The sequence below is a fragment of the Thalassophryne amazonica genome, chromosome 6, assembly GCF_902500255.1.
Source record: "Thalassophryne amazonica chromosome 6, fThaAma1.1, whole genome shotgun sequence".
NCBI lineage: Eukaryota > Metazoa > Chordata > Actinopteri > Batrachoidiformes > Batrachoididae > Thalassophryne > Thalassophryne amazonica.
This window is the reverse complement of record NC_047108.1, coordinates 111,834,114-111,852,176: the sequence shown is the minus strand read 5'-3', so window position 1 is coordinate 111,852,176 and position 18,063 is coordinate 111,834,114. Positions and strand designations below refer to the sequence as shown.

General features: G+C 41.6%; 1 protein-coding gene across 1 annotated transcript in view; it reads right to left on the bottom strand.

Annotated features, from left to right (window-relative positions):
• LOC117511523 overlaps nucleotides 1-18,063 on the bottom strand; it is an 85,134-nt gene that overhangs the window by 3,570 nt on the left and 63,501 nt on the right. Inside the window, exons 21-24 of the mRNA XM_034171533.1 lie at nucleotides 15,926-16,015; nucleotides 13,091-13,351; nucleotides 12,842-13,012; nucleotides 5,034-5,211 (exon numbers count right to left, since the gene is read on the bottom strand). Coding sequence (XP_034027424.1) covers nucleotides 5,034-5,211; nucleotides 12,842-13,012; nucleotides 13,091-13,351; nucleotides 15,926-16,015 — 700 coding nt within the window. The remainder of the gene's footprint in view (nucleotides 1-5,033; nucleotides 5,212-12,841; nucleotides 13,013-13,090; nucleotides 13,352-15,925; nucleotides 16,016-18,063) is intronic.

Here is an 18,063-nt window from a genome sequence, read left to right as displayed (position 1 = left end):
TGTCGTGAGCGCCTTGTATGGCAGCACCCTGACATCGGGCATTATTGTAAAGCGCTTTGAGCGTCTGATGCAGATGGAAAAGCGCTAAATAAATGCAGTCCATTTATTTACTTATCCGGTGAAAACTTTATGTCAATAGCTCCTATAAAAATATATTTACTGAGAAAAATGGTGACATCTTTGTTTTATCTGATGTATGTCAACAGTGTAATGACTAAACTCTGATTCTGAACACCATTAATCAATCTTTATCGGCCTGGTCGATTAATGGCACAGATTATGCCATTACTTGCCTCTACTGGTGGTTGGCTCTCACTGCGGTATTGTATCACTTCCTGTTCCGGAGCACAGTGGAGTTTTGCTGTATCTGCTAGCTGTTTAATCTGCGCAGTTAGATTGATCTAGTTAACTAGATCAATCAGTCAGGTTTTAGAATTCATCATAGTACAGAAACAGCATTAGTGAAGGTTACAAATGATCTTCTTATGGCCTCGGACAGTGGACTCATCTCTGTGCTTGTTCTGTTAGACCTCAGTGCTGCTTTTGATACTGTTGATCATAAAATTTTATTACAGAGATTAGAGCATGTCATAGGTATTAAAGGCACTGCGCTGCGGTGGTTTGAATCATATTTGTCTAATAGATTACAGTTTGTTCATGTAAATGGGGAATCTTCTTCACAGACTAAAGTTAATTATGGAGTTCCACAAGGTTCTGTGCTAGGACCAATTTTATTCACTTTATATATGCTTCCCTTAGGCAGTATTATTAGACGGTATTGCTTAAATTTTCATTGTTACGCAGATGATACCCAGCTTTATCTATCCATGAAGCCAGAGGACACACACCAATTAGCTAAACTGCAGGATTGTCTTACAGACATAAAGACATGGATGACCTCTAATTTCCTGCTTTTAAACTCAGATAAAACTAAAGTTATTGTACTTGGCCCCACAAATCTTAGAAACATGGTGTCTAACCAGATCCATACTCTGGATGGCATTACCCTGACCTCTAGTAATACAGTGAGAAATCTTGGAGTCATTTTTGATCAGGATATGTCATTCAATGCGCATATTAAACAAATATGTAGGACTGCTTTTTTGCATTTACGCAATATCTCTAAAATTAGAAAGGTCTTGTCTCAGAGTGATGCTGAAAAACTAATTCATGCATTTATTTCCTCTAGGCTGGACTATTGTAATTCATTATTATCAGGTTGTCCTAAAAGTTCCCTAAAAAGCCTTCAGTTAATTCAAAATGCTGCAGCTAGAGTACTGACGGGGACTGGAAGGAGAGAGCATATCTCACCCATATTGGCCTCTCTTCATTGGCTTCCTGTTAATTCTAGAATAGAATTTAAAATTCTTCTTCTTACTTATAAGGTTTTGAATAATCAGGTCCCATCTTATCTTAGGGACCTCGTAGTACCATATCACCCCAATAGAGCGCTTCACTCTCAGACTGCAGGCTTACTTGTAGTTCCTAGGGTTTGTAAGAGTAGAATGGGAGGCAGAGCCTTCAGCTTTCAGGCTCCTCTCCTGTGGAACCAGCTCCCAATTCAGATCAGGGAGACAGACACCCTCTCTACTTTTAAGATTAGGCTTAAAACTTTCCTTTTTGCTAAAGCTTATAGTTAGGGCTGGATCAGGTGACCCTGAACCATCCCTTAGTTATGCTGCTATAGACGTAGACTGCTGGGGGGTTCCCATGATGCACTGTTTCTTTCTCTTTTTGCTCTGTATGCACCACTCTGCATTTAATTATTAGTGATCGATCTCTGCTCCCCTCCACAGCATGTCTTTTTCCTGGTTCTCTCCCTCAGCCCCAACCAGTCCCAGCAGAAGACTGCCCCTCCCTGAGCCTGGTTCTGCTGGAGGTTTCTTCCTGTTAAAAGGGAGTTTTTCCTTCCCACTGTAGCCAAGTGCTTGCTCACAGGGGGTCGTTTTGACCGTTGGGGTTTTACATAATTATTGTATGGCCTTGCCTTACAATATAAAGCGCCTTGGGGCAACTGTTTGTTGTGATTTGGCGCTATATAAAAAAAAAATTGATTGATTGATTGAAATGTTTAGTTATTCCTTGGCCTCCTACAGCAGTAATGGTACTTGTAATAAGTGTAGCTTATTCGTAGCTTTGGAGGCCAGGCTGGGCGAATTGGAGACTCGGCTCCGCACCATGGAAAATTCTACAGCTAGCCAGGCCCCTGTAGTCGGTGCGGACCAAGGTAGCTTAGCCGCCGTTAGTTTCCCTCTGGCAGATCCCGAGCATACGGGAAAGCAGGCCGACTGGGTGACTGTGATGAGGAAGCGTAGTTCTAAACAGAAGCCCCGTGTACACCGCCAACCCGTTCACATTTCTAACCGTTTTTCCCCACTCGACGACACACCCGCTGAGGATCAAACTCTGGTTATTGGCGACTCTGTTTTCCATTCCAGCTTATTAATTAATCAAAAACCCAGACAGAGCTTTAATTCATTTGAAAGCTTGACTCTTAGTCTTGTCCATCCAAATTGGAAGTCCCAAAAACCAGTTTTATTTGTTATTATCTATCGTCCACCTGGTCGTTACTGTGAGTTTCTCTGTGAATTTTCAGACCTTTTGTCTGACTTAGTGCTTAGCTCAGATAAGATAATTATAGTGGGCGATTTTAACATCCACACAGATGCTGAGAATGACAGCCTCAACACTGCATTTAATCTATTATTAGACTCAATTGGCTTTGCTCAAAATGTAAATGAGTCCACCCACCACTTTAATCATATCTTAGATCTTGTTCTGACTTATGGTATGGAAATTGAAGACTTAACAGTATTCCCTGAAAACTGCCTTCTGTCTGATAATTTCTTAATAACATTTACATTTACTCTGATGGACTACCCAGCAGTGGGGAATAAGTTTCATTACACTAGAAGTCTTTCAGAAAGCACTGTAACTAGGTTTAAGGATATGATTCCTTCTTTATGTTCTCTAATGCCATATACCAACAGTGCAGAGTAGCTACCTAAACTCTGTAAGTGAGATAGAGTATCTCGTCAATAGCTTTACATCCTCATTGAAGACAACCTTGGATGCTGTAGCTCCTCTGAAAAAGAGAGCTTTAAATCAGAAGTGCCTGACTCCGTGGTATAACTCACAAACTCGCAGCTTAAAGCAGATAACCCATAAGTTGGAGAGGAAACGGCGTCTCACTAATTTAGAAGATCTTCACTTAGCCTGGAAAAAGAGTCTGTTGCTCTATAAAAAAAGCCCTCCGTAAAGCTAGGACATCTTACTACTCATCACTAATTGAAGACAATAAGAACAACCCCAGGTTTCTTTTCAGCACTGTAGCCAGGCTGACAAAGAGTCAGAGCTCTGTTGAGCCGAGTATTCCTTTAACTTTAACTAGTAATGACTTCATGACTTTCTTTGCTAATAAAATTTTAACTATTAGAGAAAAAATTACTCATAACCATCCCAAAGACGTATCGTCTGCGCTTCGGTGGTTTGAATCATATTTATCTAATAGATTACAATTTGTTCATGTAAATGGGGAATCTTCTTCACAGACTAAGATTAATTATGGAGTTCCACAAGGTTCTGTGCTAGGACCAATTTTATTCACTTTATACATGCTTCCCTTAGGCAGTATTATTAGACGGCATTGCTTAAATTTTCATTGTTACGCAGATGATACCCAGCTTTATCTATCCATGAAGCCAGAGGACACACCAATTAGCTAAACTGCAGGATTGTCTTACAGACATAAAGACATGGATGACCTCTAATTTCCTGCTTTTAAACTCAGATAAAACTGAAGTTATTGTACTTGGCCCCACAAATCTTAGAAACATGGTGTCTAACCAGATCCATACTCTGGATGGCATTACCCTGACCTCTAGTAATACAGTGAGAAATCTTGGAGTCATTTTTGATCAGGATATGTCATTCAATGCGCATATTAAACAAATATGTAGGACTGCTTTTTTGCATTTACGCAATATCTCTAAAATTAGAAAGGTCTTGTCTCAGAGTGATGCTGAAAAACTAATTCATGCATTTATTTCCTCTAGGCTGGACTATTGTAATTCATTATTATCAGGTTGTCCTAAAAGTTCCCTGAAAAGCCTTCAGTTAATTCAAAATGCTGCAGCTAGAGTACTAACGGGGACTAGAAGGAGAGAGCATATCTCACCCATATTGGCCTCTCTTCATTGGCTTCCTGTTAATTCTAGAATAGAATTTAAAATTCTTCTTCTTACTTATAAGGTTTTGAATAATCAGGTCCCATCTTATCTTAGGGACCTCTTAGTACCATATCACCCCAATAGAGCGCTTCGCTCTCAGACTGCAGGCTTACTTGTAGTTCCTAGGGTTTGTAAGAGTAGAATGGGAGGCAAAGCCTTCAGCTTTCAGGCTCCTCTCCTGTGGAACCAGCTCCCAATTCAGATCATGGAGACAGACACCCTCTCTACTTTTAAGATTAGGCTTAAAACTTTCCTTTTTGCTAAAGCTTATAGTTAGGGCTGGATCAGGCGACCCTGAACCATCCCTTAGTTATGCTGCTATAGACTTAGACTGCTGGGGGGTTCCCATGATGCACTGAGTGTTTCTTTCTCTTTTTGCTCTGTATGCACCACTCTGCATTTAATCATTAGTGATTGATCTCTGCTCCCCTCCACAGCATGTCTTTTTCCTGGGTCTCTCCCTCAGCCCCAACCAGTCCCAGCAGAAGACTGCCCCTCCCTGAGCCTGGTTCTGCTGGAGGTTTCTTACTGTTAAAAGGGAGTTTTTCCTTCCCACTGTCGCCAAGTGCTTGCTCACAGGGGGTCGTTTTGACCGTTGGGGTTTTTACGTAATTATTGTATGGCCTTGCTTTACAATATAAAGCGCCTTGGGGCAACTGTTTGTTGTGATTTGGCGCTATATAAATAAAATTGATTGATTGATTGATTGATTATCGGTGCCGAATCTGCCGATAACCAGTTGACCCCTATGAAACACTTCAGTTAATACCAGTCCAGTCCAGTAGGAATGTTGCTATTAACAACCTCTGCTGTGAGCTGCCTGGTCCCACAGGATCCTCTCCAGGTCAGTGGTCCAAGCCTTCTTCACCTCCACGCTGGAGGCCTTTAAGGTGTACGTGTCCTCACGTTTCCTCCTGCGGAACCAGATCTCAAAGCACAGACTACTGACAGCCGAGTTCTGGGTCATCCCGATGTCGCTCGTCTGTTAAACACAAAGTCACATGTGTCCAGGTCAGAACAGTAAACAGTAAATTACTTCATCTTGGCGCCATCAGATGGCAGTGAGGTTGAAGTGATTCATCCAGAACAATAACCCTGTTGTGTTTGATGACTTGCAGACATTCATGCTGGTTATACGGTCGCAAATTCAACTTTACAGACGATGCGTTAGCGGCGCCGGTAAAATGGATACTTGTGACCGTAATCCAGCATGAATGTCCACAAATCATCGGACACAAGGGGGTTTTTCCATTCTAATCCAATTCCATCGTTTGCACAGTTTATTTATCTGTAGGTAATTCGGTTGCCAACTCAGCCACATAGAGTGTGCAGCCAGTACATTCTGAGTGCCGGTCCCAAGCCCGGATAAATGAGGAGGGTTGTGTCAGGAAGGGCATCCGGTGTAAAACAAGCCAACCCAACTATGCAGACTAACAATCGAATTTCCATACTGGATCGGTCGAGGCCCGGGTTAACAACGTCCGCCACCGGTGCTGTTGCCCAACAGGGTGCCGGTGGAAATTGGGCTACTGCTGGGCGAAGACGACGAAGAAGAGGAGGAAAATGTTTCCACAAACAGCAGGAGAAGAAGAAAACTAGAAGGGTGGAAATGAGAGTGGGGACTTTGAATGTTGGTAGTATGATTGGTAAAGGGAGAGAGCTGGCTGATATGATGGAGAGGAGAAAGGTAGACATATTGTGTGTGCAAGAGACCAAGTGGAAGAGAAGTAAGAGCAGGAGCATCGGCGGTGGGTACAAGTTGTTGTACCATGGTGAGGACAGGAAGAGAAATGGTGTTGGGGTCATTTTAAAAGAAGAGTATGTTAAAAGTGTGTTGGAGGTTAAGCGAGTGTCTGACAGGGTGATGAGTGTGAAGCTGGAAATTGAAGGGGTGATGATGAATATCAGTGCATATGCCCCACAGGTAGGTTATGAGATGAAGGAGAAAGAAGATTTCTGGAGTGTGTTAGATGAGGTGGTGGAGAGTGTGCCCAAGCATGAAAGAGTGGTGATAGGAGTGGACTTCAATGGGCATGTTGGTGAAGGGAACAGAGATAATGAGGAAGTAATGGGTAGATATGGTATCAAGGATAGGAATGGGGAAGGACAGATGGTAGTTGATTTTGCAAGAAGGATGGAATTGGCTGTGGTGAATACCTACTTTAAGAAAAGGGAGGAGCACAGGGTAAATGGACTGCATTTATATAGCACTTTTCCATCTGCATCAGACGCTCAAAGCACTTTACAGTTATGCCTCACATTCACCCCGATGTCAGGGTGCTGCCATACAAGGCGCTCACTACACACCGGGAGCAATAGGGGATTAAAGGCCTTGCCCAAGGGCCCTTAGTGATTTTCCAGTCAGGCGGAGATTTGAACCCATGATCTTCTGGACTCAAGCCCAACACCTTAACCACTAGACCATCACCTCCCCAAATGGGTATGGGTAACATATAAGAGTGGATGAAGGTGCACACAGGTGGACTACATTCTTTATAGGAGATGCAAGCTAAAAGAAATCAGAGACTGTAAGGTGGTGGCAGGAGAGAGTGTCATTAGACAGCATAGGATGGTTGTTTGTAGGATGACTTTAGAGGTAAAGAAGAAGAAGAGAGTGAGAGCTCAACAAAGGATCAGATGGTGGAAGCTGAAGGAAGAAGACTGTTTGAAATTTAGCGAGCAGGTGAGAGAAGCACTGGTTGGAAGGGAAGCAATTCTGGACAATTGGAAAAGTACTGCAGATGTTGTGAGGGAGACAGCTAGGACAGTACTGGGTATGACATCTGGACAGTGGAAGGAAGACAAGGAGACTTGGTGGTAGAATGAAGAGGTCCAGGAAAGCATAAGGAGAAAAAGGTTGGCGAAAAAGTTTTGGGAAAGTCGGAGAGATGAAGAAAGTAGACAGGAGTACAAGGAGATGCGGCGTAAGGTGAAAAGAGAAGTGGCAAAAGCGAAGGAAAAGGCATATTGTGAGCTGTACAAGAAGTTGAATAGTAAGGAAGGAGAAAAAACTTGTACCAATTGGCCAGACAAAGGGACAGAGCTGGAAAGGATGTGCAGCACGTTAGGGTGGTAAAAGATGTACATTGTAATGTGCTGACAAGTGAGGAGTGTGTGCTGAGAAGGTGGAGGGAATATTTTGAAGAGCTGATGAATGAAGAAAATGAGCGAGAGAAAAGGCTGGATGATGTGGTGAGAGTAAGTCAGGAAGTACAAGAGATTAGTAAGGAAGAAGTGAGGGCTGCTATGAAGAGGATGAAGAGTGGAAAGGCAGTTGGTCTAGATGACATTCCAGTGAAGGCATGGAAATGTCTCGGAGATGACAGTGCAGTTTCTAACCAGATTGTTTAATAAAATCTTGTAAAGTGAGAGGATGCCTGAGGAGTGGAGACAAGGGTGATGTGCAGAGCTGCAGGAACTACAGAGGCATAAAGTTGATCAGCCACAGCATGAAGTTATGGGAAAGAGTACTAGAAGCTAGGCTTAGAAAACAGGTGACGATCTATGAGCAGCAATATGGTTTCATGCCGAGAAAGAGCACTACAGATGCAGTGTTTGCTCTGAGAATACTGTTGGAGAAGTACAGAGAAGGCCAGAAAGAGTTACATTGTGTGTTTGTGGACTTAGAAAAAGCTTATGATAGGGTGCCAAGAGAAGAGCTGTGGTATTGTATGAGGAAGTCTGGAGTGGCAGAGAAGTATGTTAGGGTAGTGCAGGACATGTACAAAAATAGTGTGACAGTGGTGAGATGCGCAGTCGGAATGACAGACTCATTCAAGGTGGAGGTGGGATTACACCAAGGATCAGCTCTGAGTCTTTTCTTGTTTGCAGTGGTGATGGACAGGTTGACAGATGAGATCAGACAGAAGTCCCCATGGACTATGATGTTTGCAGATGACATTGTGATCTGTAGTGACAGTAGAGAGTAAGTTGAGTCTAATCTGGAGTGGTGGAGATATGCTTTGGAGAGAAGGGGAATGAAAGTCAGTAGAAGCAAGACTGAGTACAGGTGTGTGAATGGGAGTTACAAGGAGTAGAATCAAATCAAATCAATTTTATTTATATAGCGCCAAATCACAACAAACAGTTGCCCCAAGGTGCTTTATATTGTAATGCAAAACCATACAATAATTACGGAAAAACCCCAACGGTCAAAATGACCCCCTGTGAGCAAGCACTTGGCGACAGTGGGAAGGAAAAACTCCCTTTTAACAGGAAGAAACCTCCAGCAGAACCAGGCTCAGGGAGGGGCAGTCTTCTGCTGGGACTGGTTGGGGCTGAGGGAGAGAACCAGGAAAAAGATGTGCTGTGGAGGGGAGCAGAGATCTATCACTAATGATTAAATGCAGAGTGGTGCATACAGAGCAAAAAGAGAAAGAAACAGTGCATCATGGGAACCCCCCAGCAGTCTAAGTCTATAGCAGCATAACTAAGGGATGGTTCAGGGTCACCTGATCCAGCCCTAACTATAAGCTTTAGCAAAAAGGAAAGTTTTAAGCCTAATCTTAAAAGTAGAGAGGGTGTCTGTCTCCCTGATCCGAATTGGTAGCTGGTTCCACAGGAGAGGAGCCTGAAAGCTGAAGGCTCTGCCTCCCATTCTACTCTTAAAAACCCTAGGAACTACAAGTAAGCCTGCAGTCTGAGAGCGAAGCGCTCTATTGGGGTGATATGGTACTAAGAGGTCCCTAAGATAAGATGGGACCTGATTATTCAAAACCTTATAAGAAGAAGAATTTTAAATTCTATTCTAGAATTAACAGGAAGCCAATGAAGAGAGGCCAATATGGGTGAGATATGCTCTCTCCTTCTAGTCCCTGTCAGTACTCTAGCTGCAGCATTTTGAATTAACTGAAGGCTTTTCAGGGAACTTTTAGGACAACCTGATAATAATGAATTACAATAGTCCAGCCTAGAAGAAATAAATGCATGAATTAGTTTTTCAGCATCACTCTGAGACAAGACCTTTCTAATTTTAGACATATTGTGCAAATGCAAAAAAAGCAGTCCTATATATTTGTTTAATATACGCATTGAATGACATATCCTGATCAAAAATGACTCCAAGATTTCTCACTGTATTACTAGAGGTCAGGGTAATGCCATCCAGAGTAAGGATCTGGTTAGACACCATGTTTTGTAAGATTTGTGGGGCCAAGTCCTCTGGCTTCATGGATAGATAAAGCTGGGTATCTTCTGCGTAACAATGAAAATTTAAGCAATGCTGTCTAATAATACTGCCTAAGGGAAGCATGTATAAAGTGAATAAAATTGGTCCTAGCACAGAACCTTGTGGAACTCCATAATTAACCTTAGTCTGTGAAGAAGATTCCCCATTTACATGAACAAATTGTAATCTATTAGATAAATATGATTCAAACCACCGCAGCGCAGTGCCTTTAATACCTATGGCATGCTCTAATCTCTGTAATAAAATTTTCTGGTCAACAGTATCAAAAGCAGCACTGAGGTCTAACAGAACAAGCACAGAGATGAGTCCACTGTCTGAGGCCATAAGAAGATCATTTGTAACCTTCACTAATGCTGTTTCTGTACTATGATGAATTCTAAAACCTGACTGAAACTCTTCAAATAGACCATTCCTCTGCAGATGATCAGTTAGCTGTTTTACAACTACCCTTTCAAGAATTTCTGAGAGAAAAGGAAGGTTGGAGATTGGCCTATAATTAGCTAAGATCGCTGGGTAAAGTGATGGCTTTTTAAGTAATGGTTTAATTACTGCCACCTTAAAAGCCAGTGGTACATAGCCAACTAATAAAGATAGATTGATCATATTTAAGATCGAAGCATTAATTAATGGTAGGGCTTCCTTGAGCAGCCTGGTAGGAATGGGGTCTAATAGACATGTTGATGGTTTGGAGGAAGTAACTAATGAAAATAACAGACAGAGCAATCGGAGAGAAAGAGTCTAACCAAATACCGGCATCACTGAAAGCAGCCAAAGAGAACAATATGTCTTTGGGATGTTTATGAGTAATTTTTTCTCTAATAGTTAAACTTTTATTAGCAAAGAAAGTCATGAAGTCATTACTAGTTAAAGTTAAAGGAATACTTGGCTCATTAGAGCTCTGACTCTTAGTCAGCCTGGCTACAGTGCTGAAAAGAAACTTGGGGTTGTTTTTAGAGTTCTTAGAGTAGAAGTGGTGAAAGTAGATGAGTTTAAATATTTGGGTTCAACTGTTCAAAGTAATGGAGAGTGTGGTAGAGAAGTGAAGAAGAGAGTGCAGGCAGGGTGGAGTGGGTGGAGAAAGGTGGCAGGAGTGATTTGTGACCGAAGAATATCAGCAAGAGTGAAGGGGAAAGTTTACAAGACAGTAGTGAGACCAGCTATGTTGTATGGGTTAGAGACGGTGGCACAAGACAGGAGGCAGAGCTAGAGGTGGCAGAGCTGAAGATGTTGAGATTCTCTTTGGGAGTGACAAGAATGGACAAGATTAGGAATGAACATATCAGACGGACAGCTCAGGTGGGATGGTTTGGAGACAAAGTCAGAGAGGTGAGATTGAGATGGTTTGGACATGTGCAAAGGAGGGACCCAGGGTATATAGGGAGAAGGATGCTGAGGATGGAGCCACCAGGCAGGAGGAGAAGAGGGAGGCCAAAGAGGAGGTTTATGGATGTGCTGAGGGAGGACATGCAGGTGGTTGGTGAGACAGAGGAAAATACAGAGGACAGGGTGAGATGGAAACGATTGATCTGCTGTGGTGACCCCTAACAGGAAACCCGAAAGACTAAGAAGAAGGTAATTCGGTTGGTGAAGCTTATCGTCGGGGCAGTGTCGCTCCAACAGCAATCAGGACGCGGAGTAATCTATCAAATGTGAAAATCCATCAAATGTAAAACAGTAATTCTGTATCAGAATCCACATCATTACTTTCATATGGTATCTTAACTTCATCCATTTTGGCATCGTCGTTGGTACGTGACTTTCTCTTGCTCTCAGCCAACTGAGCCATTATTATCTGCGTAGCAGCGCATGTAGCCAGTCAAGGCATGGAGTAATACATTACATGTGAAACAGTCGACTATTTTGCGACCTATACATCCAATATTATATGGTCTGAAATTTCACAAGATTAAACAATCAGATTTGCAGAAAAAATGTAATTGGATTAGAATGTGGTTTGAAGGACGGTCCATCATTGGAGTCGAGTCGCAAACACAGTCGAAACTATTCCATTTATTAATCCTATTAGCTCAACCAGTAATTTGCACCACTTTTTACCAAAATTGGAGCAACTTTAACTTTTGACCCCTGTACAAACTGAAATTGACCTTTCTCAGTGTTCTTGCTGTTTTTACCCCATAACTCCAGAGCATTCATTCACAGATAGTCCAAACTATACTTTTTTGGAATCTTTATGATCAGACAAATAATATGGAATACCTTTCAATATGATTGGAGCATTTTTCAATTGACCCCTTCTTGGCCGCCTATTGAAAGTTCATGTGGGTACCCGGCATTTTTAAAAGAGTAATGTCTAAGGAGTATGTGTGCCAAATTTGGTGCTTGCATCACCATTTGAAGCATTTTTTTGAGTTATCCACTGCACTACTGGTTTTTCAGTTCCCCACCTGACGCTCCCTCCACCGCCCTACCACCACCAGCTGGCCCTTGTCTCCCTCAGGGGATGGGCTTTGCCCCCTGCCAATGGAAGAGGCAGGACTTAAGATCATCACCACCGTGAAGGGGACTGAGGCCAAATCAAATCATAACTCTGGACTCACTTATGTAAAATAAATAAATATATATATATATATATATATATATATATATATATATATATATATATGCGTATATTAATGGTTTGATGAACAAGTTGCAAAGTCTCTGGGTGTTGGTTGTCATATGGGTGGTGTCTATGCTTGTGCATTTAGTTATGCAGATGATATCAAATTACTGGCACCTAGTGTTAATGCATTAGAATGTATGACTACTGTTTGTGAGGAGTATGCTAAAAAATTTGACATTTTGTTGAAACGTAAAAAGAGCGAGCTTATTATTTACAAGTGTTCTCGGGTTGGACAACCGGATCCTGTTATTTTTGTAAATAATGTTGGAGTACCATGTGTGCCATATAACACACATTGTAATATTTTGCCATATCTTTCAAATTGTATGGGTATTGAGCTTCATTTTGCAAAGTGTTCTATAAAATTTATTGATAAGATGTGTAATAGTGATACCGATGTTGTAAGTACAATCAGCAATCTGGGCCTTGGAGGCTCCCGTTCTATAATTGGTGCTAACAGAAGATACCTTTCGAATAAATTTCAGTATGATATTAATAATGTTTGTGACCCTTGCATGGCAGCATCCTGACATCTGGGTGAATGTGAGGCATTATTGTAAAGCGCTTTGAGCATCTGATGCAGATGGAAACGCGCTATATAAATGCAGTCCATTTATTTATTTATTTAGATGAAGGTCAGTGTCACTGGGGTCAAATGTCAGATTCCCCTTGCTCTTACTGTCTTCGTGTCCACAGGTACCATGACCGAGTTTAACGGAGTCAAGGAATAAAATGTCACAAATAATTAAAAAATGTAAAGTTCATTCTTTATATCCTCCGTTTCCTGAAATGAGCAGGTACCTTGAACGATTGTTTGTAGACATAAACATCGTTGCCGATGTCTGTCCTCTTGGCTTTACTGAACAGGATCAGGTCCACAAAGAGGAAGAGGCGGCGCACACATTTGTTCTTCCTGAAGAAAACCGTGAACTCGTCCTGGCGAATCAGCTCACCCTGCTCCTTTAGATTCACCTGATCGAGGAGGAGAGATGAAAACAATTTCCTCCGTTTACTCGATTGATTAACACTTTTGATTGTTTACGTGCTTACGTCACAGTCCTGGATGGCATCCATGGTGAGCAGGTCATTGCCATGGCGCATCTGAAAGCAAACCAGGTCAGCAGCGGCTTGGATTTCATCCCTCTCAGTGCTAGATGACTCCGACAGACACACGCCGACGTCTCTCTTCCTGTCGGCAGTAACCAGGACTAGCATGTCCTGCAGCAGCAGGCTGTACTTGCTGATCCTCTGGACTGGCCTCAGCAGGTAGGACGAAAGGTCCATCACATCCCCGAGCTCCTCCTGCTTTTTCTGTGACAGGAAACAAAGCACTAGACTGAAAATGTGATGTGTGGCACTGCTGCCGTCAGGGTGAGGATAGCCAAAATTTATGTGCCACTGCCACAGACTAACCACATACATTTATTAGGTCAAAGTCTCGTACATCTACTACTGTAAGCAACAGGTTCATCACCGTGGTTGTGATGTCCTAGAGCAGCCTGTACTCAAGCTTCCTGAAATGGAGCAATATCGCCATCTGGTGGCCATTTACCATTAATGCAGGTACAATTGAGTTTTGCCAAGAGCTCTAGTTACATTACATCCTCCAACCATATTTAACCCTCCAGGAGATATTTAATACTAATTTGCCATCAGGCCTATTCAAAAATTTAGTTAAAAAAAACTTAAGAAATGTTGCAATTTTACCGCAGTGCAAAAATAAAAAACAGTAGTCAGAAATTCCAAAAATAATTTTTTTAATTGTCAAGTAAAATGAAGAATTAATAAATATTAATAGAACTAATCATCATGAAGGGTGGTGAGTGATTTGGGCCAATGTTGGAGGAGACAAGCAAGAAACTAACAACATCTACCTGGTCGTGGGCGTGTGTATATTTTCCCACCTACAAAGAACGGAGAGGTCTGTAATTTTTATCATAGGTAGGTTAAAAAAGGTCAGAAAATCACATTGTACGATTTTAAAATTATTAATTTGCATTTTATTGCATGAAATAAGTATTTGAGCCAATAGAAAAACAGACCTTACTATTTGGTATAGAAACCTTTGTTTGCAGTTACAGAGGTCAGATGTTTCCTGTAGTTCTTGACCAATTTTGCGCACTGCAGTGGGGATTTTGGTCCACTCCTCCATACAGATCTTCTCCAGATCTTTCAGGTTTTGAGTTTCAGCTCCCTCCAAAGATTTTTCATTGAGTTCAGGTCTTGAGAGTGGCCAGGCCACTCCAGGACCTTGAAATGCTTCTTACAGAGCCCCTCCTTAGTTGTCCTGGCTGTGTTTGGGGTCATTGTCATGCCACGACCCATCTTCAATGCTCTTACTGAGGGAAGGAGGTTGTTTGCCAAAATCTCACAATACATGACCCCATCCATCCTCCCTTCAATATGGTGCAGTCGTCCTGTCCCCTTTGCAGAAAATCACCCCAACAAATGATGTTTCCACCCCCATGCTTCGCGGTTGGGATGGTTTTCTTGGGGTTGTTCTCATCCTCCAAACATGGCGAGTGGAGCTGATACCAAAAAGCTCTATTTTGGTCTCATCTGACCACATGACCTTCTCCCATGCTTCCTCTGGATCATCCAGATGGTCACTGGTGAACTTCAAACGGGCCTGGACATGTGCTGGCTTGAGCAGGGAGACCTTGCTGCCCTGCAGGATTTTAAACCATGACAGCGTCATGTGTTACTAATGTAATCTTTGTGACTGGTCCCAGCTCTCTTCAGGTCATTGACCAGGTCCTCCTGTGTAGTTCTGAGCTTTCTCACAATCATCCTTACCCCACAAAGTGAGATTTTGCATGGAATCCCAGACCAAGGGAGCTTGACAGTCATCTTGTGTTTCAACCATTTTCTAATAATTACACCAACAGTTGTTGTCTTCTCACCAAGCTGCTTGCCTGTTGTCCTGTAGTCCATCCTAGCCTTGTGCAAGTCTACAGTTTTGTCCCTGGTGTCCTTAGACAGCTCTTTGGTCTTGGCTATGGTGGACAGGTTAGAGTGTGATTGAGTGTGTGGACAGGTGTCTTTTATACAGGTAACGAGTTCAAACAGGTGCAATTAATACAGGTAAAGAGTGCAGAATAAGAGGACTTTTGAAGACGAACTAACAGGTCTGTGAGAGACAGAATTCTTGCTGGTTGGTAGGTGATCAAATACTTATTTTATGCAATAAAATGCAAATTAATTATTTAAAAATCATACAATGTGATTTTCTGATTTTTTTTTTTAGAATCTGTCTTTCACAGTTGAAGTGTACCTACGATATATATATATGAGAGGAAAAAACCCAACTGGATACCCAATCTGAACCTGAAATTGAGTTTAACAGTAGTGTTTTAGAACACATTGAACAATCATAAACATTTTAAATAAAATTTGTGACATCAGGATAAACCATGAATTTAAAAAAGTGAATAGTCAGGTTTAATTGATGCAAATTGGGTGTCATCTTGTGTAAAAGTAGGTGAAGTGATCAGTCAGGGACAAAATGCAGTAACCAGGACGGAGCGTCCTCTGAGCTCAGGTCTCCTGATTCCTGTTCCGAAATACCAGCTTTGACGATGTGGAAACATTTATTGATTTGATTCTATACTGATGGCTGATTATGTAACTCTGAATCATCTATAATAAAAAGAAAATTACTGGTCAAAAATTGATGATGACAGTTCACAGTTGTCAGAGTTAATCTTTATCAAACAAACCTCTTTAGAGGGAAGAAATAATAATAATAATAATAATAATAATAATAATAATAATAGAGCACATTCATCTCCAGTTCTAAATGATATTGTTCTTTTAGCTTCTTTCTAAAAACTGAAACACTATGGGTGCTTTGAGTAGAGTTCAAATGAAGACACATGAACAGACCTTGAAGATGTCGTGGTGACTGTGGAGGATCAGAGCGTCTGACTGAGGTTTGTTCCTGCTGTACAAAGAATAAAGTCCAAAACTCTCAGTCTGCAGAAGAAGAAAAAAGTTTGGTTGGTTATTATTTTCTCCTCAGTTTTCAAATCCTTCACACTCTGCATTTATACCAAAATACAAATGGAATTGTTCTTAATATCAGTTATCCATTAGAATCTTGTACTTCCCAGACCGGACCTGGGGGGCATCTTTCAATCAGAGTTTGGCTCCAGAATGGGTCTCAGTCTTCCAGAGCTGGAATACTCTGGCTTCAGTGAATAAAAGTCCAAGCACATGTTCCTCTTGGTACCTAAACAGGTGATTTCAGTGATGAACTCATCTAACTGCCCAAAGAGTTAACTGATTATAATCAGCTGGTTTAGTAGGTGGATGGAACTAATATATGGGAGGACTTTTACTCACTAAAGCCCAGGTTTGTCAGCTCCACAGTCCACTGGCTCAGGTTTCAGCTCCGTGTCTCAATATCGTGGTGAGGAAGATCGTCTCTTGATCGATTCCATGACAGGATGGTGGAGGCGGACAAAATCTGTTGTTACACGCCAATAAACAGATGGCCTTTTACCAGATCCTCAGCCTGGTCCAGTGGCTTAATTTGATCAGGGTCTGAGGACCTGCTGCAGCCTTCGTCTGCCTTTATAGCCGCTGGGTTACAAACCTTCACCTCCTCCACCTGATCTGCCATCAGGTGGAGGATGTTTCCAGAGCCCCATTATCAATCAATCAATCAATTTTATTTATATAGCGCCAAATCACAACAAACAGTTGCCCCAAGGTGCTTTATATTGTAAGGCAAGGCCATACAATAATTAAGTAAAAACCCCAGCGGTCAAAACGACCCCCTGTGAGCAAGCACTTGGCGACAGTGGGAAGGAAAAACTCCCTTTTAACAGGAAGAAAGCATCACTCTGAGACAAGACCTTTCTAATTTTAGAGATATTGCGTAAATGCAAAAAAGCAGTCCTACATATTTGTTTAATATGCGCATTGAATGACATATCCTGATCAAAAATGACTCCAAGATTTCTCACAGTATTACTAGAGGTCAGAGTAATGCCATCCAAAGTAAGGATCTGGTTAGACACCATGTTTCTAAGATTTGTGGGGCCAAGTACAATAACTTCATTTTTATCTGAGTTTAAAAGCAGGAAATTAGAGGTCATCCATGTCTTTATGTCTGTAAGACAATCCTGCAGTTTAGCTAATTGGTGTGTGTCCTCTGGCTTCATGGATAGATAAAGCTGGGTATCATCTGCGTAACAATGAAAATTTAAGCAATGCTGTCTAATAATACTGCCTAAGGGAAGCATGTATAAAGTGAATAAAATTGGTCCTAGCACAGAACCTTGTGGAACTCCATAATTAACCTTAGTCTGTGAAGAAGATTCCCCATTTACATGAACAAATTGTAATCTATTAGATAAATATGATTCAAACCACTGCAGCGCAGTGCCTTTAATACCTATGGCATGCTCTAATCTCTGTAATAAAATTTTATGGTCAACAGTATCAAAAGCAGCACTGAGGTCTAACAGAACAAGCACAGAGATGAGTCCACTGTCTGAGGCCATAAGATCATTTGTAACCTTCACTAATGCTGTTTCTGTACTATGATGAATTCTAAAACCTGACTGAAACTCTTCAAATAGACCATTCCTCTGTAGATGATCAGTTAGCTGCTTTACAACTACCCTTTCAAGAATTTTTGAGAGAAAAGGAAGGATGGAGATTAGCCTATAATTAGCTAAGATAGCTGGGTCAAGTGATGGCTTTTTAAGTAATGGTTTAATTACTGCCACCTTAAAAGCCTGTGGTACATAGCCAACTAATAAAGATAGATTGATCATATTTAAGATTGAAGCATTAAATAATGGTAGGGCTTCCTTGAGCAGCCTGGTAGGAATGGGGTCTAATAGACATGTTGATGGTTTGGATGAAGTAACTAATGAAAATAACTCAGACAGAACAATCGGCGAGAAAGAGTCTAACCAAATGCCGGCATCACTGAAAGCAGCCAAAGATAACGATACGTCTTTGGGATGGTTATGAGTAATTTTTTCTCTAATAGTTAAAATTTTATTAGC